This window comes from Setaria italica, chromosome V (genome assembly GCF_000263155.2).
Source record: "Setaria italica strain Yugu1 chromosome V, Setaria_italica_v2.0, whole genome shotgun sequence".
Lineage (NCBI taxonomy): Eukaryota > Viridiplantae > Streptophyta > Magnoliopsida > Poales > Poaceae > Setaria > Setaria italica.
In genome coordinates this window covers 45,188,625-45,200,625 of record NC_028454.1, presented here as the reverse complement: position 1 = coordinate 45,200,625, position 12,001 = coordinate 45,188,625, and the positions used below count along the sequence as shown (strand labels likewise).

At 46.7% G+C, this 12,001-nt stretch overlaps 2 protein-coding genes across 5 annotated transcripts; both read left to right on the top strand.

Moving 5' to 3' along the window:
• Positions 1-10: 10 nt before the first annotated feature.
• Positions 11-3,026, top strand: LOC105914439 (L-type lectin-domain containing receptor kinase IX.1-like). 2 transcript variants are annotated; one of them, XM_022827020.1, is made up of 3 exons: positions 11-1,475; positions 1,569-1,841; positions 1,945-3,026. In XM_022827020.1, exons 2-3 carry the CDS (start codon positions 1,796-1,798, stop codon positions 2,853-2,855), a joined length of 957 nt encoding a protein of 318 aa, XP_022682755.1. In that variant the 5' UTR covers positions 11-1,475; positions 1,569-1,795; the 3' UTR covers positions 2,856-3,026. The 2 variants fall into 2 exon arrangements, with proteins under 2 accessions (XP_022682755.1, XP_022682754.1); XM_022827019.1 differs by having other exon boundaries at positions 11-1,841.
• A 1,221-nt stretch (positions 3,027-4,247) lies between these two features.
• LOC101778963 lies at positions 4,248-11,333 on the top strand. Of its 3 annotated transcripts, none has more exons than XM_004971057.3 (9): positions 4,251-4,606; positions 4,738-4,809; positions 5,077-5,147; positions 5,252-6,103; positions 6,195-6,288; positions 6,407-7,261; positions 7,367-9,536; positions 10,102-10,241; positions 10,716-11,333. In XM_004971057.3, the coding sequence occupies exons 1-9, from the start codon at positions 4,564-4,566 to the stop codon at positions 11,033-11,035; spliced, it is 4,617 nt and encodes a 1,538-aa protein (XP_004971114.1). In that variant the 5' UTR covers positions 4,251-4,563; the 3' UTR covers positions 11,036-11,333. The 3 variants fall into 3 exon arrangements, with proteins under 3 accessions (XP_014660772.1, XP_004971114.1, XP_004971113.1); XM_004971056.3 differs by having other exon boundaries at positions 4,252-4,606; positions 7,364-9,536; XM_014805286.1 differs by lacking the exon at positions 10,716-11,333 and having other exon boundaries at positions 4,248-4,606; positions 7,364-9,536; positions 10,078-10,241.
• Positions 11,334-12,001: the final 668 nt, after the last annotated feature.

Genomic DNA, 12,001 nt, shown 5'->3' with positions numbered 1-12,001 from the left:
CGCCGCGAGCGGCGCCTCCAGCCGGGAATAGAGGGAGCGCCGTCGGCGGCGCATCCTGGGCCCGGCGGCGGGTCGGGGCTGGAGGGGCGAGCGCCCCAAGCGGCGCGGCCGGTGCTTGGGGCACGAGGCCGGCGCGGCTGGGTCCTGAGCTCCGCGCGGCCGGGGCACAAGGCCGGCGGGAGCAAGTCCTCGGGCGGCGCGGCCGGGGTCCGAGGCAGCGGCGCGGCCGGGGTCCGAGGCAGGCAGCGCGGCCGGAGCTCCCCTGGCTGGCTGCTGTCACACGGAGGAAGATGGTGTACTCGTGACAATGACAGGTGGGGCCCACTAACGGTAGCTAACGGAAGCTGAAAACGGTGGTCGTCCCATCTACTTGAGTACCTCCAACCAAACAAAAAAATGGGACGAACTCATTCTTGTCAACCAAACACGAGTCGGGACGATCCCATCCTAAAAAACTGGGACAGAACCGACCCATCCCACCTCGTCTCCAAACCAAACGCACCCTAAGCCTCCGAAACGCCCTCGTCGACGCTATCCGGGAGTCTTACGGCAAGGGTGCGGTCCTCGAGATGGCCGACGCGCGGCTGAACGGCGACTTCGACGAGAGGCAGATGAAGCGTGTGATGTTCGTCGGGCTCCTGTGTGTCAACCAGGATCGTGGGAACCGGCTGGGCATCAGAGAAGCTGTCAATTTACTCTCGAATATCAGACACCCGTTACCTGAACCTGAAGGTATCAGCATATGATAGAAAATGATTGCTACCTGTGCTGTCAATTTACTCTCGAATATCAGACACCCGTTACCTGAACCTGAAGGTATCAGCATATGATAGAAAATGATTGCTACCTGAATCTCAAACGTGCACCTAGTAGGGAGTACGTAGTTCAGTGTCTCCTTTACCCTAGTAGGGTATGCTGTCTGCTGTCCATCCTTTAATCTGTTTGACCATTGTTTTCTCTTGTCAGATTTATTTGAGACAATATCTTTGGTGTATACATGTTTGTCGTGTTTGCCGCTATCCATGGCGGTCGGTCGTGGTTAGCATATCTAACGGTCTGCTAGAAGTGGTAGATGCAACAAACTCTCTAGCAGCGTGCTCAGGTATGGTCGTGAAAAAACAATCAACATTTATCGATGAATTGTGTCTGTCTCTAGCAATACTGAACTTGATACTAAATATGCATGGTAGCTAAGGCACCTGCTTATGGAGATGCAGGCCGATCTCATATTCTCATCCTTGATATGCTGCAACAGTTACAATGGGTATTCAGATTTCCTTAAAACTGGTCTTCTGGGCACGTACTACAGTGAGTTGAGAGAACACAAACACACTTGTGCTATACTCATGCTTCATGCTTGGATCGGATGTTCCAGAGCCTGCGAAATTCGCTATAGGTGAAGCTTGCCCGTCTAAGATTCGCTATAGGGAACTGTTCAGGTCGCATGGTCTTTCAGCTCAACAACGTTTCAAAAGGTAGATTGTTTTAGTTTTTTCTAGATAGGTCTATTTTGTATGTATCTAGATATAACCCTATATTTATATGTGTAGCAAAATCTATACATGTAGAAAACTAAAATGATCTACGTCTTGGAACGGAGGGAGTACTACACGGAGGGAGTACTACGTACTCTGTCGCGCGCTCTCTCTCTCTGAATCTCTGACGAGCACTTGCTTAACGTAAATTATACTGTTGTTGATGCGCTGACGTACAGACCCAGCTATGGGTAATAATACTGCTGTCTGCTGCGAGTGCATCACTGACCGGTTTAGTGGCTGCTCTCCTTTGCTATATCATGTGTAGACCGCTCCGGGACCACTCCATCCACATAGATCTGCAAGGTAAAAGATATCATCTTGCGCTGTTCTAGTTTAATTTCCTAATAAATCAAAGCGAGTCAAAAAGAAGATTTTATTTATTCGTTTTTTTTGTGGGGGGAAACAGTAGCAAGAGAATTCTCCTACAACGAGCTGTCCGCGGCGACCAGCAATTTCTCCAGGGACAGGAAGCTCGGCGCGGGCTCCTTCGGGGAAGTGTACAGGGGGGAGCTGCAGGATCCGCGCATGCCGCCGGTTGTGGCCGTGAAGAAGTTGACAAGGCTGATGGAGCAGACCAGTCACTGCCAGGACTTCGTCACCGAGGTCAACACACTGAGCCAGCTCAGCCATCGGAACCTTGTGAAGCTCCTCGGCTGGTGCAGCGGCGGCGAGCTCCTTCTCGTGTACGAGCTGGTAACGAATGGGAGCCTCGAGGAGCACCTCCACGGGTCGGAGAGGCTGCTGACATGGCCCGAGAGGTACAAGATCGTGCTCTGCGTCGGCGCCGCCATAGACTACCTCCACAACGGCTATCGGAACCGCATCCTGCACCGGGACATCAAGCCTAGCAACGTGATGCTGGACGACGCCTTCGACGCCAAGCTCGGCGACTTCGGGCTCGTGAGGCAGCTGGTCGACCCCGAACAGGGCTCCCTCGGAGGCACGGGCATGATCGGGACCAGGGTATACATGGATCCCATATGCATCACCAGCCATACGGTGAGCACAGCGTCCGACATGTACAGCTTCGGCGTGCTGCTACTACTGGAGATCGCCGCGGGCATGAAGCCGGACTTGGTGCAGGGAGCAGCAAGAGGTGACCTCTCAAACACCCTCGTCGAAGCTGTCCGGGAATCTTACGCCAGGGGTGCGGTCCTCGACATGGCCGACAAGCGGCTCAAGGGCAACTTCAACAGCAGCCAGATGGAGCGTGTGCTGGCCGTCGGCCGCTTGTGTGTGGAGCTGGAACGCCAGCACCGCCCGAATATCAAAAGAGCCGTCAACTTGCTCTCGGATCTCAGCCTTCCGTTATTATAGGATAGAAAATGATTACTTGGCGAGTTCACTGTATAAACCAACCATTGCTTTCTAAGTTTCTATGATCCGCTAGAATCAGGCCGTCAATTTTGTAATTTTCTTTTTTGCATTTATCTGCTGATGATTTGGTTGCTTGACAGTAATATTATGATGCCATTTGTGATTTGTCAATGACTTGTATTGCCTGTAGCAAGTTTCTCTTTCTCATAGGCCATGGCCTTTTGTTTTCTCTTTCCAGATTTAACTATGGCACACGCTTTAATTTTCAGTGGACGAGTGCGATGAACAGTCAAAGCTGACGAGTTGGGCTTGCTATTCCAACAGAGGCGTCGAGACCTCTTCGACGCGGCCCACGGGCCAAATCAAGGGAAGGGCTGGGCGGCCTAACAAGCCTGCCTGATCCGCATTGCTGGCTTCTCGCACGGCAAGATGAGGCTGAGGTTGTTGGGCTGGAGCGCAGGAGGGGTATTGAGCCCAATGATTATGAAAAAACTCTATTTCGAAGGGTGTTTGATACGAGATGCTAAACTTCAGTAGGATCACATAAGATATTCAGATACTAATTAGGAGGATTAAATATGAGATAATTACAAAATTAATTATACAGATAGAGTCTAATTCGCGAGACGAGGATTAAATATGAGATAATTACAAAACTAATTGCACAGATGGAGTCTAATTCGCGAGACAAATCTAGTAAGGCTAATTAATCCATCATTAGCAAATGGTTATTGTAGCACAAAATTGTCAAATCATGAACTAATTAGGCTTAATAAATTCGTCTCGCGAATTAGACTCCATCCGTGCAATTATGTAATTAGTCTATATTTAATACTTCTAATTAACATCTAAACATCCGGTATGACAGGTGCTAAACTTTAGGAGGAGGTATCCGACGTCGAGAAGAGAAAAGCTCAAGTCCCAATTTTCTCATATAGCCTTTTTTATAGACTTTTCTATGTGGGCCTTTTTCTTCGTCAGGCTCAAATTGTTTGCCCCTTTTGTTTTTCCTAATATAGATCTAGTAAAAAGATGGTATCTAAAAACAATCAAAATTTTTCTCATATACCATTTAATTTGTCATCACTTTCCTCTGTCTAAGCTATGAGAAATAATCTGGACATTTGGAATTTGATTTTTAAATATGTATAAAGGTATGATGTGTTTCGAATGATTTGCGACTGTACACGTAAACTCCTGCTCTATCCTCCCAACAAATTCCCATCCTAAAATAACACCATCTCACCACCATTTTTGAAAAATGTTTCTATCATCATCAACAAGTACAAAATAAAGAAAAAATGGCTCGAGTGAGAGAAAGGAGTTCACTAGAAAACAAATCCATGTTTTATCTCTTCGTTGGCCCTCGTCATCCCTTCCCCTTCTCTCGCCCCAGCGCACGCCGCTACGCAAACCCATCGAAACGAGCAACCAAAAAAGCCTCCCCGAAAAACACAGAGAGCTCGCAGCCCCCAACCCAACCCAACCCAGCCACCTCCCTTCCCTCTTGCTGCTCCTCGCCTCGCCTCGCCTCGCCGGTGACCTCCACGCCTCGCCTCGCGCTCAAAACCCTAGCTCTGGTCCCCCTCCCCGCCGCCTCCTCGCCCCGTTCGCTCGGATCGCGCCGCGGAGGCCGCCGCTCCCGCTCCCGCTCCTTGCCTGAAACCCTAGCTCACTCCCCCACGCTCTCGGATCCCGCGAGGCCGCGATGGCGGAGAGGAAGCTGGATCGACCCGCCGCGCTCGGGAAAGGTGAGCCGCCCGATCCGCGCGCCCCGGGCCGCGGGAGATCCGATCTGCCGCGGCCCTGGATCGCCGCAGCGCAGATCTGTGATTGATTGGTGGGTGCTCCCGATTTGACGTGTGGTTGTTGCGTCTCGCAGATGGGTTGTCGCTTGGGATCGAGGAGGACAGGGCCGCCGCCGCCGCCATGGGGTTCGTCGACGACTCCAAAGGTACGGATTTCTGGCCTGAAACCACATGTTTCGTATTTCTCGCGGATTCGGTTCGGACTTTATGGTTAGCAGTTGAGGGATTGCTGCAGCGCGTACCGCGTAAGTACGTTGGATTCGGTTGTGCGTTGCTAGTTCGTTTTGCCTTAGGCGCGTGTGCTCCCATGCGTATGTGTGTGTAGGAGTGTGAGCTTGTGCATGAGTAGCTGTCATGTGGAAGATACGACCATTTCTTTCTGAGCGTTGACCCTGAGGTATTCTGCTATGCAGATCAGCTGCACCTGGATAACAGCATTCCTCTGTCTCCTCAGTGGCTCTACGCCAAACCGGCTGATGGAAAGGTTTGTAATAACTGCTCTCTCCTATGCGTATATTTTACTGTACTGTAATGTTGATTGATTCCTGGTAGAAGTGCTTGCTAATGATGCTGGATTCTCATCTGCAGATTTCACTGCCTCATGGGTCCTCCTTTGAGCCTGCTGAAAGGGAAGTGAGGATGCTGGAAGGAACTGTTGATAGGAAAGAACGAAGGCGGAATATATTTGATGCTGACAGTAGTCTTCGTTGGCTTGAAGAGGAGAGGGAAACAAGCTTGCTTGGGAGGAGGGAGCGCAAGAAGGAAGTGGAGCGGGATGTTGATAACCGTAAAATTGATCGTCGATCTGACAATGTTTCTGCAAGGGATAACACTGATTCACGTGCACCTCCTGCATCTGATAGGTGGAATGATGGTTCCACCCGTACCTTGGGGAATGAGGGTCGCCGTGATGGAAAATGGTCAACAAGATGGGGACCTGATGACAAGGAGAAGGACTCTAGGTCAGAAAAGAAGGCTGACGCAGAAAAGGATGAAACACATGCTGAAAAGCAGACATTTACAGGAAGGCTTCTGTCTGAGTCTGATTCCCGTGATAAATGGAGGCCTCGTCACCGTCAGGAAAGTCATTCTGCCGGGACTGCAACATACCGCGCTGCTCCAGGCTTTGGATCGGAGAAAGGGCGTGTAAAGGACTCAAATGTTGGCTTTGCCCCTGGAAGAGGCAGGGGAAACCCAAACTCAGTCACATCCTTCAGCCGGCCATCATCTGCAGGACCAATTGGTGCTCCAGCTGTGCACGGGAAGTCTGCAAAAGCTGCTGGTAGTTTCCGCTACCCAAGAGGGAAGCTTCTGGATATATACAGGCAAAAAAATATGATGTCATCCTTTGATGATGCTAAACTGGAGGAAATTCCTTCCATCACACTCTCTACTTCTGCAAAACCACTAGCCTTTGTTGCACCGGATACTGTTGAAGAGGTAATGCCTGGGTATATATTCTGCATACTTTCTGCAGCCTCTTCTACTTGTCTCTATTTTCCATTTATTTATCTGCTCTTCTACTTTGTAGGCTCTTCTGGAAGATATTAGAAAGGGTAAAGTCATTAGCAGCGAGGGAAGCAATGCAACTGGAAACAAGAAAGAGAGGGCAAAAGAGCTTGAAGGTATACTCATGATGTTAGTTGTAACATCATTTTTGTTGACGAAAAAAATGCAAATGTTACTGTCTATTGCTTGGTTTCTTATCCATTGCTTATAGTCTAAATTTTATAATCGTTTCAGAACTGGCTTCTGGTATTGATGACGACAAGGAAAAGGCTGCTGTTGCATTTGGTGGGTTGGGTCAAGAAGGATCTTCAGGTTTAATCTCGGAGAAGGATGCCTTCTATGACAACCGTACGCTTTCTAGTGGTGTTGGTACATCTCCACCAAAGAGACCTATGGAGGAAAATGCTGGCAGTAATGAGTATGGTATTACTGGCATTCAGGAAGGTTTGAAAACTGATGAAGCCAAGTCAAGTGCTGATCCTGATCTTAGCACTAAGCTACCAGATGATTCAAACACTCTGTTTGATGTGGCACCCTTTGAGCATCGTTCAGAAACCCCTATGCCGTACCAAAACAGTGACATGGATATGAAATCAGGTGGCCATGCTAGTTACCCGGAGGAGTTGACATTATATTATCTGGATCCACAAGGAGGCATGCAGGGTCCATTTCTGGGTGCTGACATAATCTCCTGGTATGAAGATGGGTACTTTGGTTTGGAGTTACCTGTGCGTTTGTCTCAGGCTCCAGATGATGTTCCTTTCCGCCCACTTGTTGAAGTCATGCCACACCTTGGACAGAAACCGCAATCTCATCCGCCTGCACTCTGTGATGAAAATGCTGAATCTTTGGATTCTGCTCAGAGTAAATTTGAGGCTGCAATCCCTACTCCTGCTTCTTCTGGGAAAGGTGACCAAGCTTCCAAATGGGATTCTGAAAGCAATGCAGTCGATCCTAAAAGAAGTGATCATGAAGCATCATTACCTTCGCGTACTGGTTGGTTATCTTCACCTGAAACAGGAAAGGATATAGCAAATATCAGTAATCGCCAGCAGCACATTCCTGAATCAGTTCCTCAGGATGCTGAAGGTTAGTTTTCTTTGTGTTTAGGCTCCTTATCTTTTGCTTAAAAGTTCATTTGTCCTGTTTTTCTTGAGATAGAATTGTTCATTTTTTTCATGTTCATGACAGAAGTGTTGTACACTGGGAGGCCTAATAGCAGCATTGGTCAATCCGTACGGGATCTAGAGAATGACCGTGCGGATTTCCAGTTGGCATCACGTGATCCTCATTCTGGGGTGGGAGAAGCTAATCTGCCGCAGCATGATGTCCCAAGAGAGAGTGATCTGAGTCCTCTTGGCTTGCTTTGGTCTGAGCTGGAAGGGATGCATCCAAAGCAACCTCTCTCATCGAATGTACTTGGTTTAAATGAGCGTAGAAGTCCCAAGCCTACAGCACCCAAGGACATTCCACCTGTAAACATTAGACATGGACAACTTAGCAGGATGAATGAAGCTTCCAGTATTCGTGATGAATGGCCTGCAAACTTTGGGCGGTTGGATGGTATGAATGATGCAAATATTCCAGGCAGAATCCCTCAGGTTGAGGCTGAGCATCATTTGAATTTTGAGGAGCAACTGCTGCTTCAACAGATCCGAAGGGAGCAACTGCAGCAAGAGCAAATGATGGCCCGTAACAATTTGGAGTTTCCTGGTCCGTTTCCAGGCCAGGTGTTTGATTCTTTGCACCAACACCGACAGCCTATGAATCAACCACTTTCTGACGTGGAGCATCTTTTGAGAGTCCAGTTTGAACTTGACCAGCAGCAGCAACGTCGGCAACAGCTCCAACAAGAGCAGCACCAGAGGCAGCTGCAGCAGCAACGGCAAGCCCAGCTCTTGCAACAGCAGCAACAACAACAGCAGCAGCAGCAACAGATGATTCTTGAGCAACTGTTGCAGCAGCAGTTGCAGGGTTCAAATTTTGGACCAGCAAATATGGTTGATCAAGTCTTACTTCGGGAGCATGTATTAAATGAACTGCATCAACAACCACACCATTTACAAAGGCAGCATGATGCGGCGATTGAACAACTAATTCAAGCAAAATTTGGCCATGGGCTTCATAGGGAGCATCATAATGATATGTTGGATGTTCTTTCACGTCCAAATCAGAGACAGATGCTTCCTTTGGAGCAGCAAATTCTTTTAGGTCTTCAGCACGAGCAGCTTCAGTCACAACAGCTGGCTAATGCTCTGAGGCAACATTCAGGCAGGGAGGAAGAAAGGCACTTAAGTGGGGTCTGGCCGATGGATGATGCTGCCCAGTTTATCCGCCCAGGAACCAGTCCAAATCAAGGCCATGCATCTCGGCATGGTCGTTTTGATCTTCTGGAGAACCTTCAGAGATCCTCATCGTTTGAGCAGCATGAACCTCTTGATAGGAGCTTGTCCTTGCATGAGCGTTTGCATAGGGGAGGCCAAGGTATTCACTCACTCGAGCGGTCTGGTTCTTTGCCTGGTGGTGGTCCTGTACCAAACCCAGATGTTATAAATGCCCTAGCACGCCATCATGGACTTGGTCAGTTGGAAACACATGGTGATTTATATTCTTTAGGCCAAATGCCTATGCTTCCTTCAGGTGTTCATCCCCAGCAACATAGGCTTCAGGAGCAGCATTCTGGTTCTCACTTAGGAAGGCTGGAAAGGCACTGGTCAGATGCAAATGGACAACTGCAAAATAGTCTAATGGAATCTTCACGCATCAACCAGTTGCAGATTGAAGCAGAGAAGCAGAGGAGGAACGTGGAAATGAACCTTGCTGCTGACAACCCACATGCATGGGCAGCACTTATGAACAAAGAGAGGAATGCAGAACAAGATTTGAGTGATATGATTCATAAGAAACTTGTCCTTCAGTCACAACAATCTTTGGGCTTCCCTGATGTTCCAGTGCCGGCATCATTTGGGCGTAAAGATCACTTTGCACAGCCTGTTGTGGAGAATCCTTTGAGGTCCCCAGTGGACAGGTTGTCTTTTGAGGAATCTCTTGCAGAAAGGTCACTTTTTTCAAAAACAGGGCAGTCAGCGCAGGAGGGATCGGTCAACCTTGATAGTTTAACCAACAGCATTGAGAACAGTGGAAAATATAACCTTAGATCAGGCTCTGGATCAATGCTTGAGCAGAAGCATTTTCTTGGAATTGATGATGTTCAAAGGGATTTTTCAGATGTCACAGGTGGCAGAGCGTCAGCTAATCACTTGGTTGGGAGCGTCAATGAGTTGACTAGGGGAAAAAAGCAGGGTTCAAGCGTGAACTTGGCTGGGGATGATACTAATTTTTCTGAAGAAGCTGTTAACAACTGGTATTATTCTAAACTTTGTAGCTGTGCCACTCTGTTATATCTACTATCTTTCTCAGTGAACCTTGATATGTTTTTTTTTTCACTTTACCATTCTAATATTTTATTTGGCGTGATCCTCGTTTTGTTCTGATGTTCCCGCATTAGAGCACTGACTAATTGTAATCTGTACTTCAATCATTGTGAGATTTGCCTGCACTGATAAACATAGCTTTCTGCAAAGTCTTTTTCCAGCCAAGGGTTATTACTCTTTAGTACCCCCCTAGTTCTTAAATATATGGCGTTTAGGACAAGCTTATTAGTTCAAAAATGAGCTAGCCTAGCTATACGTGATATATTTTAGAATGGATAGTTCAAAAAATGAGCTAGCCTAGCTATACATGATATATTTTAGAATGGAGGTAGTATTTGTTAAGGTGTATCTCTATAGTGATAACTACTTTGCTACAACATCCTGCATTTGTTTTTGCTCAAATTATTTTTCTGTGGTACACTCTTTATGGGAGAACAAAAGTTGGCTTTCTACTGTATTTATAATACATAGATGTGCTTTGTGTTTCATATGCAGGTCTGATAGTGGCATATCAAAAGGGAGCTCTCACTCCTTACTAAAACGCTCTACAAACCAACATCCTGCTACATCCCAGGCAGTTTCTACGGATCTATCAACAATCAGGATGAAGAAGGCAGGCCTTGCGTCCTCTGATGGTATGGGTTTTCAAACTATATGGTTTAGTGGAATTGTCAAATTTTTATATGGTTAATATTACTTTGACAGTGTTTACTAAAAAGCTCGCGGACGTTACTTGACTGCCGATTTTATTAGAAATAAACTATATGGAGAATAAACTGGATGGCCACCTGATTGTGAATTTGATAGATAACCCAAGCGAGTTTGTACCCCCTTTGGTAGTTTGTGTGCTATGTCACAATCACAGGTGTAACTGGGCCATCCTAATTACCATGTTATTTACTCTCTTTGATCTAAGTGATTTAGACATGGACACTTTAATTAGCAATCTTTATGAAAGTATGTAATTTCAAACATAAGCCTAACGATATCAACCTTACATTTTCAATGTACATGGTTTCTTCTTGGTCAAAGTTATACAAGTTTGACTGACTGGAATTTTAGGTCTGCACATCATCAGGCTTTTAATTTTGATGATATCTGCTGTGCAGAGAATAAGATGGAACCAGGTGTCGTCTCCTCAGTAGCCCAGGCTATGGAAACCTCTGTTCCTAGCAACAAAGAGACAGGGGCGTATAGCATGCCATCAGCCACCAACAATCCAGATGCCTCTGGTCCTTCATTCAGCGAAGCGCTGAAGTCAAAGAAACCACCGTTGCAATATGATACCTCAGAATCTGCTGACGGTGGCCCAGGTGGTAAGGGTGCAAAGAAGAAAGCAAAGAAAGGAAAGCAGATTGACCCTTCTCTTCTTGGCTTCAAGGTCCACAGTAACCGGATCATGATGGGCGAGATTGTTCGAGATGATTAGCATGCTGTTCTGTGTACATGCTCACCTCTTTGTAACTCCGCAAAAATTTTGCACCGTGGCTCCATTTTTTTGCCTGATCTTTTCTGTAGTTGTAGTTTTACCAGATTTGTCAAGATGTAGCTGAAATTAAGGAGGCCTCTTTTTGTATCGATGCCCTCAGGTTTACAGAAGTGACATTTGTACAGGACAGACAAGATCATCATGTATTTTTGTCCGTAGTTTTGTTGATCTGTCGTAAACTGTGAAGGTATAGATCAGACTGAGCCTGGGAAGTTTTCTTCAGGTGTCGCTTTTTTAACATCGCTGTGCTGTGCTGTTACTTGTTGCTGTCTGACGGCAAGAAATAATGTGTGCAGATCAGATCACATGGAAGGGAGAGGTATAAAATATATGGTCTCGTGCTGTTGAGATCAGGTCACTTGCTGGCCGGTTGATTTGAGATCAGAAGAATGGGATATTATAATAGTTTTTGTTCAACTGCTTGTCACGGCCTTGTTTAGGGAGCCGTTATGAGCAATCTGAATGGCATCGCAGTAGTGACCATACGTTACTGGCAGGCTGGACCTCCGAGCAGCAGTTGCAAACGCCACGGCTGGACGCAATCGTGGTAAGGCATCATAGCTGCTACTCCCTCAGTCCCAAATTACTATTCGTTTTGATTTTTCTAGATTCATAGCTTCTGCTATGTACCTAGACATATCCTATATCTAGATACGTAGCTAAAGCTATATATCTAGAAAAGTCATCACAAATTACTATTCGTTTTGGTTTTTCTAGATTCATAGCTTTTGCTATGCACCTAGACATATCCTATATCTAGATACGTAGCTAAAGCTGTGTACTTAGAAAAGTTATGTCTAGATACGTAACAAAAGCTATTTTCTAGATTCATAGCTTTTGCTATGCACCTAGACATATCCTATATCTAGATACGTAGCTAAAGCTGTGTACTTAGAAAAGTTATGT